The following is a 21956-nucleotide window of genomic DNA, read 5'->3' as shown; positions in this document are numbered from 1 at the left end:
ACAGACGATCTTGTAGTGTGCGAAGGTTCAAGACTTTAATCTCTTGCCTCCCGATCCATCCGGTAGCATCAGCGTTATTTCAAGCATGTTTGATTCTTACGCCTTGAATGGATGGAGAACCTCTGAATGGAGAGTGGCCATAACCAATGAGAGAAGGGATAATACAGGAAATGTAGAAGGAAAAATGATTGCTTTGCTTCCATGTTGTAGTAGCGCGAGAGTTCGTGTCAACTGGTCGTCAAGTGTGTGTTCTCCAAAATCCAAAAGCTGCAGATAGCAGTTATGAAGTGTGTGATGTCCAGTCTTTTCACAGTCTGTTCATTCATCTAGTGTGTCCCCAGTCCTAGGCAAGGTGGGTGTGTCATGTGTGCCATAACTCATACAGGAACTTTACCATACATCATCTTATAGAGATGTCAGCACATAAAAGTCAGTAAAACTTGTGTTTTGGAGGAAATTGTCCCTCAGAGATTGTGTTGCAGCAGAGTATGACAGGTTATCGATCAATTTGCCCCTTTTTCATGTTGCCCCCCCTGGACTGTAAATGGATGATACACACACACGCGCACCCACACACACACACACACGCAGGTGGAGAGCTGACTGTGTCTTAAGGAGAATTTGACAAGATAAAACACTCACCCTGATGTATAATAGATGGCACTCTAGGAGAGGGACGCAAGGACACACACACACACACACACACACACACACACCTACACACACACACTGAATCAAGCTTCATGCACTACCTATCTGTAAAGGCCAATCAATGTTTCTGCTGGCAATAATTAGATATAATGTGCTTATTAATGGTGAATTATGATAATTATGAACAGGATGGGTGTGTCTGTCAGAAAAGGCTATGCTATCAATTTGTCATAATGGGAGAGCTCCCGCAGTTCCTGCAGCTGTGTGTGTGTGTGTGTGTGTGTGTGTGTGTGTGTGTGTGTGTATCACACTGCCGTATCACACTATATTTAAGTTGAGTCAGAGTCTTGTTCATGGTCAAAAAATGTCTTTTAAATTTAGCCACATTTTAGTCATATCATATTGACTCGATTTAGTCATTAGTCATCAGAGTGGCTTATGATTTTAGTCAACAGAAATATTATAATAATCAGAAGAAAATGTGTTTACTGCAGCAGCTCTTCAGCTGTAGATTAGAGAAATGAGCAGCACCGCATTAGTGTAGATTACATTTGCAACATTTAGACGTTTCCCGGTCTGTCAGCTGATCTGGGAGCTGTGTGTTATTTTTGGGGAAGTCTGAGTCGATGACGATGTACATTAATGCATGCCTGTGATTGGATAATAATAAACAATGTCTCCAATGATAAGCATTTTGTTTGCATGTGACCGGACGATATCAACTCTTCTTTTTACAACTTGTTTCAGTTATGTAATAGTCTCCTAAGTATGGTTTTGTTCTGCCATATTTTTGCCAATAACAGTGAATAATTTCTCATATCATCATGCTACAGAATATCAACATGTCACAGTGACTGATGACTAAAGAGCAAGAGAAATACTTTTGGCCTTGACTCATAATAAATCCTGCCCTCATATGGCCAAATATTGACTCATTAGCCCAAGACATGTCCTCTAACTCTGAGACTGACACACTTGCTTAAGGATGAGCAGGATGTATCTGTAACACACACACACACACACACACACTGCTGTGACCTCGCCTGCGAGATACCGACTGGCCTCTTAAGTAGACGGCACATAACAGAACCATCCACACACACGTGGAGTTCAAATGCAGGCGTGTTTGTCGTTGCCCCACGACCCATCAGCCTGAACCCTCACTGTCTCTGACACACAGCAGAGCCTCCTCCTCTGCTTCCTATCTCTTCAACACACACACACACACACACACACATACATATGCACAAACACTCAAATACTTCTAGGAAAACGCCGCATACTGTAAATGCACCCACTCCGAGGGCAGCAGACGGGGCAAGTAGACAGGGCAAGTGCAGTAGAATGTGAATGTCGTGTGTGACACAGAGATGGAGGGATAAAAAGATGAGTAAGTGGAGAGGTGGATGGGGATGACAGAGTGTAAGGAGTTGGGGGTGAAGGGACAGAGAGGGGGTGATGGGTGGAGGAGCGGAGGCGGACGGGCTGGACGAGCGAGGAGAGGGTGTCTGCTTTATCTCTCCGTTCAGTTTAAGAGCGTTACCTTTTATGGAGCTGATGGAATAGTTGTGCGTCTGCCAACTATGTGACACGGCCCATAGTCTATTTACTCGGGAGGGGGGGGGGGGGTCAGCCTCTCTCTCTACATAAGAAACGTCCTACCTCCCCTCTGCCTTTGAGGCGCGTCCCGTCTTTTCACCACCCCTTCGCCGTCCGACTCTTTTTTCCTCGCCCCGCATCCTTTTTCATTCGCTCTCCCCCCCCGACGGACGGCCGAAAGAGTTTTGAGCGCGAGGGGAAAAGTTAGAGGGGTAGAAAAGAGATGTCAAGGGAGGAGGGGAGTAAAATGAATGGTTTCTGTTTTGGAAAGTGTTGTCGTTATAGTAGAAGCTTTTTAGCACCGGCATGAATATTGATTGAGCGTGTAGCTGTTAGGCGGACACAAAGTGATCTGGAGTCACTTCGGGGTCACTGGGTCTCCGTTTCCCCCGAGGCGGCGTTTTGACTTTGTTAACTTAACCTTGAAAGCTGTTCGCTCAAAAGAGAAAGTGCATGTACAGTAGTTGCTCTTTAAACTTCGGAGTGCTGCTCAGACGCGGTGTGTGTGGTTGTGTGTGTATTTGTGTGTGTGTGTGTGTAGTGTGTCCTTGTGAGGGCAGAAGGATAGAGAGATGAGGAAAATACTTCAGAGTGAGGACATTTTGCTGGTCCTCACTTGTAGAGGGCTATAGTTTAAGACTTGGGTTTAGGATTAATATTAGAGTTGGACCCAAGCTCCACTATAGCCATCAGTCATCAGCCATTGAGGGAATGCTTTGAAATCAGTGAAAGCTGCTCCATTGCCTTGCATGCGTGTTGCGTCACCTCCGATGGAAGCGTCCATGCATAAAAATCAGGTTCAATTCTCAATGGCTGACACACATGTTCATCCTTATATAGTGCATTGAAATAAAGAGAAATAAAGTTGATATTGGTTGCTTTCTGATGTCTTGACTTGCGTAAAGATTCCTAAAATGAGCACCAATCCACGTTATGATGTTTAATTAAAACATTTTTCAAGTAACAAAATGCAGATAATTGTAACCTACTATACAAGTGTCTGGCTGTAATTTGTGGCTGTATTGGCGTTTTAGCTCAGATTTTGTTTGCATTTGTGCACAAAGTGAAAAAATAACAAAGCTATACTTCTGCATATTGATGAATATTGTCCAGACACTTTCCCCTCTGCTGTTCTTTCAAAATAAAAGCGCTCTGTACAGTTTAGTTTAGTGAAATTTGAGGGGTAGGATTAGGTATATGTGTTATGGTAATGGTTCTGGTTAAGGTTAGTTTAGGGTTAGGGCTTGGGTTTAGTTGTAGACGTTAGGGAATGAATGTACAGCAGTCAGTGGAAGGTCCTCACAAGTATAGTAATACCAACTTGTGTGTCTTTGTGCGTGTATCTGTATGTGGGTCTGTAAGTCTGGGTGCACACACACACACACACACTCGCTTCTCCCCTTGCCAAGCCCAGTGAGACAGTGGAAAGACCCTCTCACTGTGCTTCTCACTACAAGCAGAGACAATATTTATTCAGCTTTTATCCTGCCCTGCGTGAGGAATGCAGAGTTGGCATCTAAAGACACTGGCCTCCCTCCAAGACAGGCCTAAGAAAAGTGTTTTTCTAATTTGTACAATGGTGAGACGTAGACAGCGAAACAACAGCCTCTAATCCTGGTTTACACAGCGAGGGCTTTTCCACCCCTAAAGGCCATGGAATCAAAAGGGGGAATCAATGGAGTGATCAAATGATGGATTCAATTATTTCCTGGTTCAGTGGCATGTCAAATAACATGCTGCCTGTATTTAGCAAAGCCTCCTTTCCGCCTCTTGCTCTGGATTTTATCTCCTAGACACTGTCTCTTCACGTTCAACTTTAACTTTATCTGTCTCATGGGTTTTTGCAGCAAGTATTTTTTTAATTGTATTTTTGAGATAAAGTTCACTTTATATTTCCGTCTACCATCCCTCCTCCCGGCCTTCCCCTCCCACCAATCCCTCTCTCCTCCCTCCACCCCCTTCTCCCTTGGACTCCCAGTTAAATATAGCAATATGTTTACAGTAGATGTGTACAAATATTAAATATTGACTTTCTGCCAACTTCAAGAAAGGAGTAATATATTGCAGCAAGTATTTAAAACGACATTACATAAAGACATTAGGCTGGCTGGCTCTACAAACAACAATCGGCAGAGTTTCAAGCAAATCATCCAATCATTAGAGAGACATCATCATCATCATCATCATCATCATCATCATCATCATGACATCACTATTGACAAACAACCATGGAAACTCTGTCTTTCTCTGTCCATATCACGCTTGAATTTTCCTCTTCTAGTTTCATGCACAAGCAACGCAATTTGCGAACTTGGTTACACACACACCCCCCCACACACACACACGCACACACACACACACACACCAGGCAGGGAGCTGCATCATTGACAGTCTGGAGCAGAGCGGAGCGCAGCATCCCGTTTAGATTAGATCAGATCAGATTAGGTGACATTACATTAGCGCTAACCAGATTACACTATTCCTCATCTAACACACTCTACCTCCTAATGCTCCTCCAGTCTCATTACCCAGGAAACAGCCATCTAAGGAAGCAATTAGAACAGGGAGAGCGTCTCCCTCTCTCTCGCTCTCTCCCTCTCACACACACACACACACACACATTTATCTCCCTCTAGGTAGTAAGCACACCTCAGTGGCCATTAGTCAATTAAGAAATTTCTGTCGTTTGATAAGCTAATAGCTGTGAACCTTTGGTGATGCTAGTGTGCGTGTGTGTGGGTGTGCATGTGTGGGTGTTTCTGAGTGCATGTGTGTGTGTGTGTGTGTTTCTGTGTGTGTGAGAAAGGCTTTTATGGTTCCATTCTGTAGCAGTAATCTTGCATGATGTCTGAGGAATGTCTAATATACGGGCTGAAACAATAGCAGAACAGAAACAGTGGGGGAAAAATAATGACCTGAACCTCCATCTCAAGGCCAGATGTCTGCAGTCCAACTCTCACCTCGTAAAAACTGTACTTCTTGTTCTGGCTTATCAACCGCATCTATTATGGAGCTGTGTGTGTATGCGGTGTGTGTGTGTGTGTGTGTGTGTGTGTGTGTGTGTGTGTCTGTCTACACACATGGTTGTGCGTGTGAGTTTGTACAGACATGTGTCTGCATGGTTCGCTGTGAGGGAGTGTGTATAGAGCTCAGTGTGTATGTGTGTGTGTGTGTGTTTGTGTGGCCTTATGTGTATGTCTATGTGGATGTGTGTTCATGTGTATAGAGTTGTGTGTATGTCTGTGTGTGTGTGTTTGTGTGGCATATGTCTGGCTTATCAACCACATCTATTAAAAGTGTGTGTGTGTGGTATGTGTGCCTTTCTACATACATAGCTGTATGTGTGAGTTTGTATAGAACTCTGTATGTGCGTTTTTGTGTGTATGTGTGTATGTGCCACCATGGTTATGTTTGTGTGAGCTTGTATTCATCTCTGTGTGCGTGTGCGTGTCTGTGTGCGTGTGTGTGTCTACATGGTTGTGTCTGCACATTTGTATAGAACTGTGCATGTGTGTGTGTGTCTATGTCTGCATAGCTGTGTGTGTGACAGCATTTATGTGAATGAGCACAAACATCTGAGTGCTGCTGCCTTTGTTTACCCTTTGAACTTTCCTTAATCCCGCGATGTGTGTGTGTGTGTGTGTGTGTGAAGGATTTGTCGCCGCCACAGTCGTCGGTGTACAAACAGAACGGGCACAATGAAGCCGCGGGATCAAAGGGATAGGTTCGTCTGTGCCTGTGAACCCACAGACAGACACAAGAGACACAGACGATGACAAAGAGGCGAGATGAAACGGAGAAAAGCTGTGTTTCAGAGAGAGGGATTCGCTGGCCGCATCCGCACTGCCGGCTGTGGGCGATTTATTCTTTTTTAACAAGGAGCCAGGAGGGGAAAGATGTCGCCCTCCTCCCCGCGCATATCCCGCCCAATCTCCGCTTAACATGGCGGCTCGACGGCGATATCGTTACTTTTCCTCCCCCCCCCTGTAACGAGTAGCGAATGAGTCATCGCTTTTGTCATCACGTCCTCCAAATATCACACTGAAGCTGAATTATCCAAAAACTATTACCCACGCCAAATCCCCCAATTATTTTGCCTCATTATTAGTTGTCATCCTCTCAGTCGACAGCTCGCTTAGACGGGAAAATGATGACAAGAACATTGGTCATCAACATTGTTTATCTGATCACAGGAGAGGTGACACGATGCAAACCTCAGTAATGGGGGTGCAATGGAAATGTGCTGCAATCAATTAGTAAGTAGTGCAATCAATTACTGCTCCTAGGGAGTAATGAGCAAACTAATACTGCTACTTTTAAATCGAGTAATGAGTAATTCATTACTTTTTTAGAGTAACAAGCCCAACACTGGTACTTGAGTTATCAAGCAGGACAGTATCCAAGTATATCATTCCTCCAGTCGCTCCATGAGTCCAGGGTTTTTTCTCCATTTACTACCAGGATCTGCTTTGTTCATTTACCTTCTAGTGTTCTAATATTACATGACAGATGGCTCAGACTGTACCCTTTGATTAGTTTGTCATAAACATCACAGAAATTGGAGTAAGGATTCTAGTGGCCTAAATAATGGTCATTTTGTACAACCTACTTGGTAAGAGCTATTGGGATTCAGTGCTTGCTAGAACCCAGTTTTCTCTCTTTGCTATTTTATTTCTAACGATTTAGTAATTTGTATGTTGTCAGCGTCTGCTAAATGACGTAATGTAATATGTAGTGCACTTTCTCTTGAGAAGTGATACAATCTTGCATAGCCTCACATAGGAAGCTGCATGTTGTTTTGGTGCTGTATTCAAGTAAACACTCTAAATTTAATCTAAACAACAATGTTTTATAAAAGCATGTATGACCTTGAGGTAGTGGATTATGGTGCAATATTATCCCTAAGTGTTGCTTGACCTCCCTCTTTGCCTTGGGGCTTAATGCTGCGTTTGTGTCATATGGGAATAACGGCTCCATAGTTCAAAGCGACAACTCGGAAGTGTTCACTTGTTCCAACTGAATGGAAGCTGTCAAGAGGCCATGATTGAAGTTTACTGTAGACGTTGGCCGCTCTTGACCAGCTTTTCACACTAGGCACACAAGCACTTAGTGACTGATACACTGGAGTTCATGTTTCACAGCAAACCAAACACTGCAATGTCAACCGCAAGTGAACACATTCAGCAAGCACTTGAGTCCTGCCATGCCGTTCGAAGAGCTGTGATCCCAAAATGACATAAGGGATATAAACCATTCATTTTGTTCATTTTAGTTGAATTGAACACATCATTCCCCACACTGGACTACAGGTATTTAGTTGTTGGTGATGTAAAAATTCAAGAAGTCAGAGAAATTGGGAGTACCAAGTTCCCAAGTAGTATTTACCACTGGAAAGCTGACATTGAGCAGCATTTTCAAGCTGGAAGCTCGTATCTACCGTCTTTCCAATATGACATGAACGCAGCATAACACCAGTGACGATATTTCAAAATAACCGACTGACAAACCGGTGCCGTAATGCGCCACGAGGAGCTGTTATTCAACCGGTGATGTTAAGCTATGTATTTCTCTCTCTTCTTTCTTTCTCTCTCTCTCTCTCTCTCTCTCTCTGTCCCTCTCTCTCTCTGCGTGTCCAGGATAGCGTTGAGTAATCGGTGCTTAAACAGTCCGGGTGTATAGAGTGATTAGTGGCAGACCACCGGGACAGGCTTAATGACACGCACTGTGTTTACATTACATTACATTACCTCTCTAGTTGAGCCCGGGGATAATGTTTCTGCCGGGACGCCGTCTCTCTCCATGCTCTCGCACCGGCGGGACGTCGAGCCTGAAAGATAGACATAACTGAGCGGTGAGCGCGTGCCATGCATCAGCACACATGACGCACGCTGAAAAACTTTCACACACACACACGCGCGCGCGCTCACACACACTCGCTCACACGTTTATGTCTGCAAAAAAAGATCAGGCCTTTAGCACCTTGCCATCCTCTGTGTGTGTCGTCTCAGCGTAATGTGTGTATATGACACCATGTTAGGGTTGTGTAAACTGTTTATCACATGGAGATGAAAGGCCTCATGACGCTTGTCTGTGGTGTTACACAGTCAACACACACACACACACACACACAATAGCCTACCCTCTTCTTTTGTCCGCGGTCATTATGGGTTCTCGTTATAGATGTCCGAGTTACATACTGTGTCGGATTTGGATGTGCCTTTAATCTTTTGCTTGTGTTCTTTTTCTGTCTGTCTGCTCGCTCTCATTGCCTCTTTTCTCCCTCATTCGCTCTTTTGACTCACACACACACGCGCAAATGCACACACACACACCATTTGTTTGATCTAGATGTGAGTGGCAGCTCAATTCTCTGATGAGCTCCAAGCAGATGTCCTGAGCACATTCAACAGCATTGTAATCAGCGGGCGTATCTGTCTCAGTGAGAGATAGAGGCTTTATGTGAGTGTGTGTGTGTGTGTGTGTGTGTGTGTGTGTGTATATATGTGTGTGTGTGTGTGAGTACTCACAGATGAACCATCTGTGTGTGCATGCAAACAGTTTTGTCATATTTTCAACGGTATTTGATCATTGGTAGAATGCAGTTTACATACTTGACTCACAGCAGTTATTGTATCGCTATTGTCATGTGAAAACTTCATAACTCCAATCTTGGTGATTTTCTTGTTTTGACTTCAGTTGAAGGATTACATGCTTTTCTATGGATTGAGAAAATTCTATCACGCTTGGTATTATTAAATCCTTTCAAACTCCATTGGATAAACTCAAAACTGCAGGGTGGTCCAGCAGAAAACAAGGCTGTCTTTCTTAGTTCCTGAAAAGTTGACAGTGTGGAGATACAAAATACAGCAATAGCACATATTATTACTATGATTATATTGTATATAGCAGTGGTTCTTAATGTGAGGTCCGGGGACCACCAGGGGTCCTTGAGGAAGTTCCAAGGGTGTCCTCAGCAAATTGATGAATTGTTAAACTTTACCATTATTTAATTTACAAGAAGTTAACACAATTAGAGAATGTAGAAGAATGACTGTTTTGATCATAGTTTCACAAAATCATATTTACTAATTCAAATATTCTCAGATTTGGGTCTGAGACACAAAATCTCATCAAATGGGGGTCCATGGCCCTAATGTGGACTAAATTAGGGGTCCTTGATATGAAAAAGGTTGAGAATCACCTGTATATAGGCTATAAATACATTGAGAAAACAGAATTTCTGTATCTTCAATACATGTTTTAATGCCATGTCTAATGCATGAACCGGTCTTTTCTCTCTGTCTGCAGCCTGATGAGCTGACCAATGCGTTGGAGATCAGCAACATTGTGTTCACCAGCCTGTTCGCCCTGGAGATGCTGCTGAAGGTTTTGGTCTACGGGCCGTTCGGATACATCAAGAACCCCTACAACATCTTTGACGGCATCATCGTGGTCATCAGGTGAGCTGCAGGACAGGATATAAAAGAAAACACAAAGCATCTGATATCACACGGGGATCCCCCTGTGTCTGCCAGTGCCATGTGCTCCACGCTTCCTCGCTTCAGTTATTGCAATGCCATATTTTGCCACTGGGGGTGCACAAGTCAACAGTGATTAATCAGGGAGTTAATAATAATAACAGTGTGGTGCTTTATTGATCCCTGTAAGACATCAGCCAAGAGTTTTACAAAGTGCAAGAATGTGTTAAGGAAGCTGAGTCACCTTTCCTGTGAAGAGAAAAAAATACTGATGTCGCAATTGCTATTTATTTATTTATTTATTATATATTTGTTTTTATAACACTATAATAACAGTCACTAATAAATGGTCAATTCATCATTTAATATGTTTTAATGATCAGTTAATATTAACTAACATCTAATTGATTAGTTAATTTCATGCACTGCATGCTAATTAGTAGTAAATGAAGGTGTACAATATTTGATCATTCATTAATGGCATGTTAATAAATCTGTTAATTATTTATGTATTTATCATAACTGTTAAATGACTAGAAATTAAACCAATGATGCGATTGTGTTAGTTAACAATTTGTTAGCTATTTGTTGTTATCTAAGTTAACCACTGTTAAATACTTAAGTATTTATAAATTACTTTCAAATGATTTGTAAAACATAAATAAGCATGTGGGTCTCTGTTATATAGTTGCAACTGCATAACTGCTTAATGCTTAATTGTATGCATTATTATAGTGTGTAAAGTGTTACCTTTTTTAAAATTCATTCTGCAACCCTAGACCTTATGATGGTGTTGTGGTTTAGACCCCCATCTCTGGATCTGCATCCTGTGTGGTAATAATAAAAATGGTTGAAGGACAGTCTCTCTTACCACTGTAGGCCTAAGAGAGAAACTATACCTTAGTTAGACCTGGGAGGGATTTCTTACGCCTTGTGTGTGTGTGGCAGTGTGTGGGAGATCGTGGGCCAGCAGGGCGGGGGTCTGTCGGTGCTCAGGACCTTCCGGCTGATGCGGGTGCTGAAGCTGGTGCGCTTCATGCCGGCCCTGCAGAGGCAGCTGGTGGTGCTGATGAAGACCATGGACAACGTTGCCACCTTCTGCATGCTGCTCATGCTCTTCATCTTCATCTTCAGGTAGGTGGACAGAGAAAGGACTGAAAGCACTCCTGGTTGTTGATGGCTGTTGGGGGAACAGACTTATGATCTTTCAGGTACAGGATGGTCTCTCTAACCATTAGACCATCCTCCCTAGTGGGTTTGTGTGTATTTGTTTGTGTGAGGTGGTGATGATGATGATATTTCATCTTCTGGTACACTGCAAAAAATATCTATCTTAAGTCATTTAGGATTGTGTCTTAAAATCGTATAAAACAAATGAGATGAGATATTTTCACTTGTTTCAAATGCAAATCAACTCGTTTCAAGGATTTTCTTGAATCAAATGTAATTTTCTTAATGTTTTTTTTGTATTGAGCACTTGTTTGCAGAAAATGCCTAAAGCAAGTGAAACTGCACTGCAAACAAATGGAACTATTTTCCAATTCAGCTATTTTTAGAAATAGATAATATTGTAAGAATAAATGACTTAAGATGGACATTTTTGCAGTGTAAGGGGGAGTCAGGGACTTTGTACATGTGCATATGCAGGGGAATATTCATACACACATACACACACACACAATCATGCATTATACACACACTCCTGAAAGCGGCAACGGACATATTGTAGTGACAGAAGCGTAGGAGAAATGAAATATAATGAAGGAATGAGATTAAAGGGGGTTGGAGTGGAAGTCGGAAGAGGTAAACTAAATCAGAGAGCTTGAAATGGGCACTGCGGATGAAATTGAAAGCACAGAGGTGTGGCGTCGGCGTGAATCGGTAGATCAGCGGTTACTTCAACCTGGGAAGCAAGAGGAATGAGAACGGCAGATGGGATGACGCGAGCAAGTGATTCCCGCTTTTTCATCAGCATCCCTCTCTCTGGCCGAGCTCAATGAAATCAGATCTGCGGATGTTCTCTGCAGTGGTCTGATGCGCACACACACATAAACACACACACACACACACACACACACAGAGTTCCAATACACTTGTATGTGCATAGATAAACACCCCCTGGTTTGAGTGAGGAGTTGCCAAGCCGACACAGCGGAGGCCCGTTGGTTGATCCCTCGGCTGCAGCTCTGCTTTAATGTCTGAGCTTCTGCATAAAAAGACGGACTGCAGTGCAGACGCACCGGTCTGCTTATTCACAATAACAACACCCCCGATTAGTCGCCTTCTGGCTCGTCATGACTCTCTCTTTCTTCCTCTTCGGTAGTTTCTTCTTCTCTCCCTTCTTTCTCTCTGTCTTTCTTTCTCCTTCTCACTCGCAAAGTTCTTAAAATACACACTGCAAAAAATATCCATCTCAACAAGTCATTTAGTCCAGTACTGACTTTTAAAATCTTGATTTTTACTTAAAGCAACTGGAAAATTCTGCCAATGGGGTTGGAAAATTTCACTTGTTTCCAATGCAGTTTCACCTGATTGAAGGATTTTCTTGAAATTAGTAATAATATCATGATAACTAGAAGGGCACTCTGAGAGCGCAGACCTCCGCCAAGGTTCGTGCTATTATTGCTTGTTCGTGAGTCGGATCCGGATCCGCTCCAAAATTGAATGGGTTCTTCCTTGGCCCATGCTACACCCTTCCACGAAGTTTCATGAAAATCGGGCCAGTAGTTTTTCCGTAATCCTGCTAACAGACAAACAAACGGCACCGAAAACATAACCTCCTTGGCGGAGGTAATAAAACACTTGTATCAAGATAATGTCACTCAATTCAAGAAAAGTTTTGAGAAAAGTTGATTTGCATCAGACAAAAGTCTAATTATCTCCCCGCATTGGCAGCTTTTTCACTTGTTTAAAGAAAAACTAAACTTTTTAAGACTCGATGCTAGATTTAATGACTTGTTAAGATGGGGATTTTTTGCAGTGCAAGCCAATCAGTAAAGTACAGTCAATACTGGCTGAACAACAACGTGCCATTTCAAGTCTAATTTCTGTTTAATTCTAGCTGATAGGAAGCGCTCGATGGAAACCCCTCTCTCTCTCTCTCTCTCTAATGCCTCTCTCTTCTCCCACCCCCCACCCCCCTCCCTCCCTCCTTCTCCATGTCAGTATCCTGGGAATGCATCTGTTTGGCTGTAAGTTTGGGTCGGAGCGGGACGGAGACACTCTGCCGGACAGGAAGAACTTCGACTCGCTCCTCTGGGCCATAGTCACCGTCTTCCAGGTGAGAACACGCCCTTCTCTTCCTCTTCCCCCACCATCTTCCTCCATCCTCTTCTCCCTCCCCTCTTATTCTGTTCATTTTCATATTTTATATTTCACGGCAGGATGAGCTAATGGTTTATGAGGTCATCCACAGTCTTCTTCACCCCAACCAGAGGGTTAAAACGACCCCCACTCTCCACCCTGAAAGATAAATAAAATATATCAAATCAAATATTCTTCGTCACTCTTCTTGCCCCCTCTCTCCCTCCTTTGCAATCTGCTTCTCCGTCATCCATCTTGCTCGCTTTTCTCACGCATCTAATTTCCATTTCATACCCCAACTATATTACATAGGTTAAGTACTCTTGATTCTTGTCACCTCAGATTAGCACGTCAGCTGTGTGACCTCCCCACCGCGGCATCCTATCCATCTCTGCATAACCTATAGCCTTTCTCACCCTTAATATAGTAACCATTTATTATTCAGTGAAGATTATTCATGTGATCAGGGAGCAGCTGTCAAGTGTTTAAAGTGTCAGTATGTCTCTCTCTGCAGTACGCTGTGTGTCTCTGCTCATGATGTTGCAAGTGGAGGGGATGATGTAGCTTCACTGTGGTAATAGTTATTTGTTAATACTTAATATTACTCTTCTGCTCTCCTCTCCTCCAGATCCTGACCCAGGAGGACTGGAACAAGGTGTTGTATAACGGCATGGCCTCCACCTCTCCTGTAGCCGCCCTCTACTTCATCGCCCTCATGACCTTTGGCAACTACGTCCTCTTCAACTTGCTGGTGGCCATCTTGGTCGAGGGCTTCCAGACGGAGGTAATGTCGCTGGCCACACACACACACACACACACACAGAAACTGACTGATGCAAAATGGTATATGCACATGTTATGGATGGATGTGCACAGACAGGAAGACACACACATCCATACGGGCAAGCATACTGCGAACACAAAAAACTGTCCAGCTTAACAAGTTATATTATCTAGTATCTTAGTGTCTTAAAATGTTATTTTTCTAACAAGTGAAAAAAAATCTGCCAGTTTCACTTGTTTGCAATGCAAGTCAACTTGTTGAATCAAGTGTCATTTTCTTGATACTAGTGTTTTAAAATACTGACACTTGTAAGTGAAGTAAGTGAAACTGCATTGGAAACAAGTGTGTTATGTTCGTATTATTATCCCGACCCGCTTGTTTTAAGAAAAAATAAGATTTTAAGACTGAATATGAGACAAAATTACTTGTTAAGATGGACATTTTTTGCAGTGCAGACACACACACAAAGACACCGACACACACACTAACACAGTTAGATGTGCGAGCCCCCGCACACGCAGACACGCATCCACACATACCATAGGCATTAACTTTTATACACTGTCTTGCACTCTCCGCGGCGGGTTATGCGAGGACGTGACATCACACTAGTCGCGGCTTTTCATTTTCCTCCGCTCCCTCCTCTTCATCTTCATCTCCCTTTGACTCTCAGCCTCCCTCATCCCACGCGTTTCCACACTATCGCAGCGGTCGTCCTAATTATTGTTCTGCTTATGCGCCGATGCGGTCAGACCGTACAGTACATCATAAGAAAACTATGTCTGCGAGACTAGACTGTACATCAGAGTCACATCACCCACATCGCCTCTCCTCATCCTCACGCTTAAATCCCTCCCGCCTCCCTTTTTACAGTACAACTCCTCTTATCTCATGAAACAAAAGGCGTACAGTGTATATACACCACCCTGCATGGCCCTGGGAGAGAAAAGGGCGAGAGACAGCGACGCAGACAGGGGAGAAGGTGGATTAATGGCTGTTATTGTTTAGAGACAGGCAGCGTGGCTCTCGTCCTCGCCGGGAAGAATGGAGCTTTCTGGAGACATTTTTTGGTGCGACGGAGAGCAAAGGAGGGTGGAAATCAATGAGCTGTCTCGCTCCACTTTTCAGCCGGCCCGTCTGGAGAATATAGGGCTTCATTTTAGACAGATAGAACGGGAGGCCCGGGAGGGAGGGAGGGAGGGATGGAGAGAGAGAGAGAGGAGATGGAGAGAGTAAATCACATGAGTATTCAGTCTGTCTCTTTCGCTCTGTGCGTCGTCGTCATCTCTCTCTTTCTTTAAGGGGTGACAGCACCTAGGCTTTGATCTCCGACGCTCTTTGGCTCTTTGGCGGAGAGGAGAGAATAGGCGAGGGGCGGCGGAAAAGAGAGAGGATGACAGACTCATAAAATATGTATTAATTGAATGAGTTTCTCTGACTATTACGCTTATCCAAACAGCGCATAACTGTGGTGCATGAAAGCAGACGGGGGTCAGACATGTTGACCCCAGCTGTCTTGACACGCAGGCTCTAAGTTGCGGCGGGGACTGGGAATAAATGCGTTTTTGTTGACTTCACAATGCAACTCAGCGGACGTGGATAAAAGTTTTTAGTTGTCTCGTATTTGATGAAGTTCGACCGCCGTTGGGAGAGGAAGAGAGAGAAGGGAGGAGAGAGGCAAAAACTTCCAAAAACACACACGCTCAAACCAATGCAAGCAAACACGCAACACAACACCGTTTTTTTCCCCCAATCTCAAAGAGCTAACCCAGAAAGCCCTGAGGTCTATTAGCTCACGTTCTCCTCTTCTCCCCCTTCGCTCTCTTGTTTCATCAGAGAGCTGTTTGCTTAATTCTCCCCCTCCGTTTTATTTTTTTTTTTCAACCTTACATCCTTTTCTGCAAACACCAAGTTTATTTTTAGTCGGGCCAAACTTTCCCTGCGTCAGGGTTGCTAGGTAACGCGCGGTTGAATGACGTGAGCCAAGCCAGGAGAGATGTACGGTTCTGGAGCCAAGACTTACCACACACACACACACACACACACACACACACACACACACACACACACAAAGCGCCTTACTTCCAAGGTCCATATTGCTTTGGACATAAAGGCAGACGTTTTGATTTAACTCCTCCCTCCATCCTCCTCCTTTTCATGCCCATACTCTCTGCCCATTTCTCCTTCTTCTCTTCTCTCTTATTACCCTCCTTCTCTCTCTCTCTCTCTCTCTCTCTCTCTCTCTCTCTTTCTCTCTCTCTTTCTGTCAGCGTGTGACAGTGTGTCCATGTGACAGAATCCAATATCCGCTGCAGGGAGAGCATCCAGGCGGGTCTTTTGCTTTATGGAGACCTATTAACAGAGGAGAGAAAAAAAATGTTGCTATTTGCGCCTCCTTTTTTTATTACACTCCTCAGCATGACAGTAAACATACACTTGGACACACACACACACACACATGCAAACACACACAACACACACACAAGTGTCAGCTGCTGAGGAATGCCTCCGTGCCTCTTTTCAAAGCATCCCAGCACAATGTGTCTTGAACAATGCATAGCTTGGTCACTGTACTGCACTGTCATTAAATTTATGACTTACTGCATATAAGTCAAGTCCATTTCCATTGCTGCTTTCTGAATGAATGACATTTACACAACGCCAATGGACCGACTGAAGGGTAAAACTCTTTGTTCTGTTCAATCCTATTCGCTGCTGTCTTGTGTCTTCCGGCCCTCCCTGCTTTCAACTGATTAAAGTTGCAGCGCTGCAAAAAGTACACATGTGCAGCACACACTGCACACTGTGATCCTGGACAATTGCTTTTGTTATGTTCTGTAATGCATGGTAAAGTCAAATGTTACAGTAGGCTGAATCTCCTTTAACGGTCTTCTTCTGCTTTTGTCTGCCGCTGCGGTACACCTGTTCCTCTTTTCCTGTCTCTGCCTCCCTCTCCTGTCCGGCTGTACCGATCACTTCCACTTTAGGAAGTGACCAAGCGGGAGGACTTGCATGCCCAGCTGAGCCTAATTCAGCTGCCTGTAGACTCAGGGGTATGTACAGCACTGCAGCTCTGCCCTCCCTCCCTCCCTCCCTTTTATTAACTAACCCTCCATCCTTCCCTCTGCCTCCCCCCCACCACCCCCTACCCATTTTCTTCACCTTCTCCTATAGAGGCTTTGTAGTTACGTCACAGATCTCCCAGCAACCACGGCTGGCACCATCATGGAGGTCCATTAAGAATTGGCTGCTCACCAATATATAACAACAGGGCTAGAAAAAGAGATATCTCAAAGTCTAGGTCCATTGTTTGACGTTATCAATAAAAGTGAATGGTGTGTTAATGTAAATTTGTTTCTAAAATTAGGTTACTGTGACACAATAAACTGTCTTGTCTTTAGCCCTTGTCTCTGCTCCAAAACACTCTGAGTTGTAGCTGGAGAAGTGTCAGCTCACTTAACCTGAACAAACTGTTAGCTAGCTAACTAGCCAGCAAGCTAATTTAGCAAAGCAACTAATGTGAATGTTAACATGCAACTACCACCTCCTACCAGCTCCCAGCCATGTAACGTGAGCAATTGTTCCAATCGGATGTGTTAACAAGACAGTGATAGTAAACTACAATGGAACTATGGTTAGCTAGCTAACTAACAAGCTGACAACAATCTATTCCTTACTGTTGAGTCGTAAGTTTAGAATGCAAATGTTGCTGTTCCCAGCCATGTTGCCAAGAGCTGAGGACCTCCAATATGGCCGCTGGAGGACGCGTTACGCCACCTGAAAGCCCTCTATAGCTCCCCTCCCTGCATGATGCCCTCGCTGCTGAAACTAACCGGCACGGTGAATGACTGTTCAGAGGCGTTCAGGAGAGACAACCTAGTGTCTGAACGCTTTGGTTTAGTGGGTGTATTTCTTTTTTTCTTTTTTCGTGTTCTTTAAAAGCAGACTCCACTGAAAAGCTCCCTCTCCTCAGATTGAACGCTCCCTCCCACCAACCTTCCACCCCTCTCTTTCCCTCTCCAGCCTCGGGATAAGAACACTGCGCCAACGCTGCCAAAAATCTCTCTCTCTCTCTCTCTCTCTCTCATAGCCTCTGTTTTATCTGGCTGGAGGATAGAGAGCGAGAGCAAAGGAGAGAGAGAGGGACGGGGGATGAGTGGCGGCTTTTTGGGAGGCCTCGGCGCAGCCAGATAAATCCGGCCGGACTAGAGGATGAGAGCTAATAAAGAGAGCGGGGGAGATCAACTCTGTTTGCATGACTCAGTCACTTAAGGCAAGGCCAATGCTCTCTGTGAAACGAGGCCTTTGAAAAACAGATGGTAGCAAGTCTCGTCCTCGTGTCCTCCAATTTTGCACCGTTGAACGGTATCCAAAAATGATCCCGGACTTTTCCAATGGGCAAACGTTCCAAATTGTTCTGAGCTTTTTTATCTGCTTGAAATACAGCGGCCCGCTCGGGGCTCCAAGAGAGAGCTTGAAATGGGGGATTTTTTTTTGTGGAGTCTGCTGGCTGCTCTAATAGTTAACCCTGTCATTATAGTTTTATTCTTTTATTACTGTCTGTTATTGCTTTATTGCTATCTCTACACTGTATTGATATACTAGGCACCGGTATCGGTGTGGATGTCATTTCTAATGTCCTGAGTTTAGTGGTGTGATACTGCAGCACAGGTAAATCCAATTTTGAGGCTGATGAGTCTCAAAAGCAGCTGTGGTAGGATGCAATTTTGGTGGACACACACACACACACACAGACACACACCAATTCACATCCACCCTCCGTCTCCCATTTACACCTTTTTTGAAGCGATGTAATTGAGATCCCCCCCCCCCCCCCCCCCGTGAGCTGCTGGTGTCTATTATTGTCTGGCTATCAGCAGCAGGCCTGGTCTGGCCCATCTCCTGCTCCCAGCACCATGCCCAAATTGGGGTGGCAGAGTGTAAACAAGCTATCCAAACAAACCCGGCTATTTCAGGACCAGGGATTTCCCTCGAGCCCGATGCTCCCTGCCCCGAAAGCTATCATCCCTGCCTTTCCTCTTCTCGGAGGAAACTTCCATTGTCTAAATGACCTCGTTCCTCCTCCTTGCCTATCTCGGCCGATTCCCTCCCAACCGCATGTGTGCGGGTACTCCACACCGCTGTACCCAAAGTGCACACTCAGAAATATAATCCGGTTAACATTTCCCCCCTCCCCAGATAAGCATTAAAACCGTTTAATGCTGTGGAGGCGAAGTGAAAATTGCCAAGTGTTTTCTGTCGATTGCTCCTCCTACCGGTCTTATTTAATTCCGTCTCATCCCGAGATGCCCTAATCTGGAAATGAAGAAATATATATATATATTTATAATTTTTCATTTTGGTCCAGACTCTGTAACTCTGAAGTGATTTTTTTTTATTTATCCAGCCGGGTGTTTTTAGAGGATTCGCTCTCTGACAGCAGAATTAATGTCTGGCTATGAGGAAGACGTACACAGAGGGAGAGAGTAAAGAGACAGCGAGAAGAAAGAGAAGGAGAGAGACAGATGGAGAGACAGAGAGACTGGAAAGACAGCCAGTGAAAAAGAGGGCGAGAGAAAGAGAGACTTTGCAGATCAAAATCAAGCCTGAGCTGGTTTAAATCTCTCTCTGGCAGTCTGACTTTAGCCCTCGCTGACTGTAGCTCCTCACCTCATCAGCCAATTGTCAAACGGCTTCCAACTCGCACTGTACACACCTGTCAATCAGGGGATTAGGGCGGAGCTGTACACATCCTGGTCTTATCAACTTTCTCCTTTTTATCCAGACCACAGTCAGGATCTTACAGTGTACACTAATCTGCCCTCTATTTCTACCTTCTAGTGCCACCTGTTGACATATCTAGGGTTTATACTGCAGCAAGTAGATTAAACTAGACCGGACAAGACTAGAAATAGAATAGAATAGAATAGAATAGAATAGAGCCAGTACTTTTCCTCTATAGAATGAATGTCCTACACTGCAAAAAATATCCCCAAAAAGAGTTTTTGGGATATTGGGCCATTGGTCACCTTATCCGTTAAGTGAGGGGAGGATAAATCATCCATGTGTCCCTAGTAGATCGTTGGCTTCAGTTCTCCATGCTAACACTTTATCATAGGCTACTACTAGCAACTAGCATTATCCAAAGTAAGGAGACTGACCATTTAGTAATATCAAGTTGTAAGTGGATTTTATTATACGACCTGTAGATTCATAAATGAAAAAAACTCAAAACAAAACCTATATCATTAACACAATATAACCAAGTTTATTTCTGGTGTAGCCTGGTTTATTTGTGGAACTATTTCAACCACGCATTCATCTGCTGCTCACTGATTTTTCGCTGTCTCCCATCGCCCACCATGTTGACTTCCTATGGAAACAGGGAAAGTAGTCCCTGCTAGTTCAAAACAGTACTACTACTAAATGTGTAAATGTTATCAATCTCCTACACAAAACTGACAGAGTTGACCACATGCCATTTAAGATTACTCACCATTTAGCTTTAGAGCTGCTACAAGTTCAGATTTTCTCACTTGTGAAATAATGCTAGTCACCTACCATCACTCAACATAGTGTTAGCATGGAGCACCGGGGACACATGGATGATTTTGATGTTCTCATCATTTAACGGGGAAGTTGTCGACCAGTCAATCTCTCAAACTGCTTTAAGGCAGCTGTCTTATCTGTGTGCCCCAGAAAGGAGAGATGAGGCTCAGTGTGGCCCGTTGGTCTCCACATGGGCCCTTCAGGTCTGGTCCTTATGGTCCACCCACAAGGCCCTCACAACAAAGCCCCTGGCCTAGCAATGGGGTTTCTGTGAGTACACACACACACATTCACACACCCCAAGCTCCAAACCGACCACCGCGCTACAGGAAGAGGCTGAAGCCAATCCAAAAAGACGGCCGCCCTCCCCTCTCTCCTCGCACCTGACAAAGGGAGAGGGAGAGAGGGGAAAAGGTTGAGCGCCCACAATGCTTTGTGCTGATGCTCCACTGGGTTTGTCCTATCACAGCTGTCCTTTCTGATTGATTGTGTGCGGGGTGATGAGCCCTGTGGGAGAGGGGCTCTTGCTGTGGTTCCAATTGAATGTTGTGGTTTTTTTATTATTTATCTGCAGTGATAAATTGTCACTGGAGTTGGTTGTGTATTTGGTTAGTGGTATGCGTGTGTGTGCGTGTGTGTGTATGTGTGTGCATGTTTGTCTGTGTGGTAATGTTAATTCTCTAACCATTTTAAAGCAAGTGGGATATAGAGTATATTATATTCTAGATAACAACAACAACTTAATAACATAATACTACTACTACTGCTACTGCTACTACTAATAATAATAATAATAATAATAATGCATATTTCATGAAAAGTAAATGTTAAGGTGATTATAAAAAGCTGAAGAAAGAAAAGGAAAAAACAATACAAACTACAAGGAAAGCAGTGGAGTGACAGGCAGTTGACTAATTCACAGTTGACTTTCTATGAGGTTTCTTTCTCATTTTTTTTGCTTTTTTTATGGTTTCTTGTTTCTTTTTTTAAGACCATAATAGTTCAAATTGACAGGTATCTCCCCCCTAAAGGGTGCTCCATGTTTCTCACTGTGAGCCAGGGGTTTTTAAATGGAAAAAGTGCCACTGTGATGAATATGGAGATGTGGAATAGTGATGAGCTTGGCAGCCACGCCAGTCTCCAAGTAGCCCTTGAGTTGATTGGCCTGCTAGCTCATTAGCATCCAGCTCTCCTTAGCTAATTTTCCTTCACTTAACAGGTCGGGGGAAATCAGTCTAGGGCACCGACAGTGGCTTAACCACAAGAGACAAATACACGCACACACACACACACACACACACACACATAGCAATACACAACATGCACGTATGCCCATTCACTTCCTTTCTCTCTTTCTCTCACATTCACACACACACCCACACACACACAGAAAGTATCAAGAAAGTTGTAAGTTTAATAGGAGGGTGAATGGCGAGTGGATCCTGAGGCTTTTCTGCACACAGTTGATACCACAGCAGTCTGACTCACCGGGTCGTATCCTATTAATCCCAGCATCCACTTGGCTCCCTCACACATACTACAGAGTCTGCAGGCTCCAGCAGAGAGCAAATACAAGCAACCCCGCATTCACT

At 44.0% G+C, this 21956-nt stretch overlaps 1 protein-coding gene across 1 annotated transcript in view; it reads left to right on the top strand.

The window, feature by feature from the left end:
• cacna1g (calcium channel, voltage-dependent, T type, alpha 1G subunit) overlaps positions 1–21956 on the top strand; it is a 196913-nt gene that overhangs the window by 111620 nt on the left and 63337 nt on the right. The window contains exons 10-14 of the mRNA XM_071907895.2: positions 9559–9710; positions 10677–10862; positions 12894–13008; positions 13660–13815; positions 16803–16868. Coding sequence (XP_071763996.2) covers positions 9559–9710; positions 10677–10862; positions 12894–13008; positions 13660–13815; positions 16803–16868 — 675 coding nt within the window. The remainder of the gene's footprint in view (positions 1–9558; positions 9711–10676; positions 10863–12893; positions 13009–13659; positions 13816–16802; positions 16869–21956) is intronic.

This window comes from Centroberyx gerrardi, chromosome 20 (genome assembly GCF_048128805.1).
Source record: "Centroberyx gerrardi isolate f3 chromosome 20, fCenGer3.hap1.cur.20231027, whole genome shotgun sequence".
NCBI classification, from domain to species: Eukaryota; Metazoa; Chordata; class Actinopteri; order Beryciformes; family Berycidae; genus Centroberyx; species Centroberyx gerrardi.
Note: the sequence above shows the minus strand (reverse complement) of the source record. Positions and strands in the feature narration are given on the sequence as shown.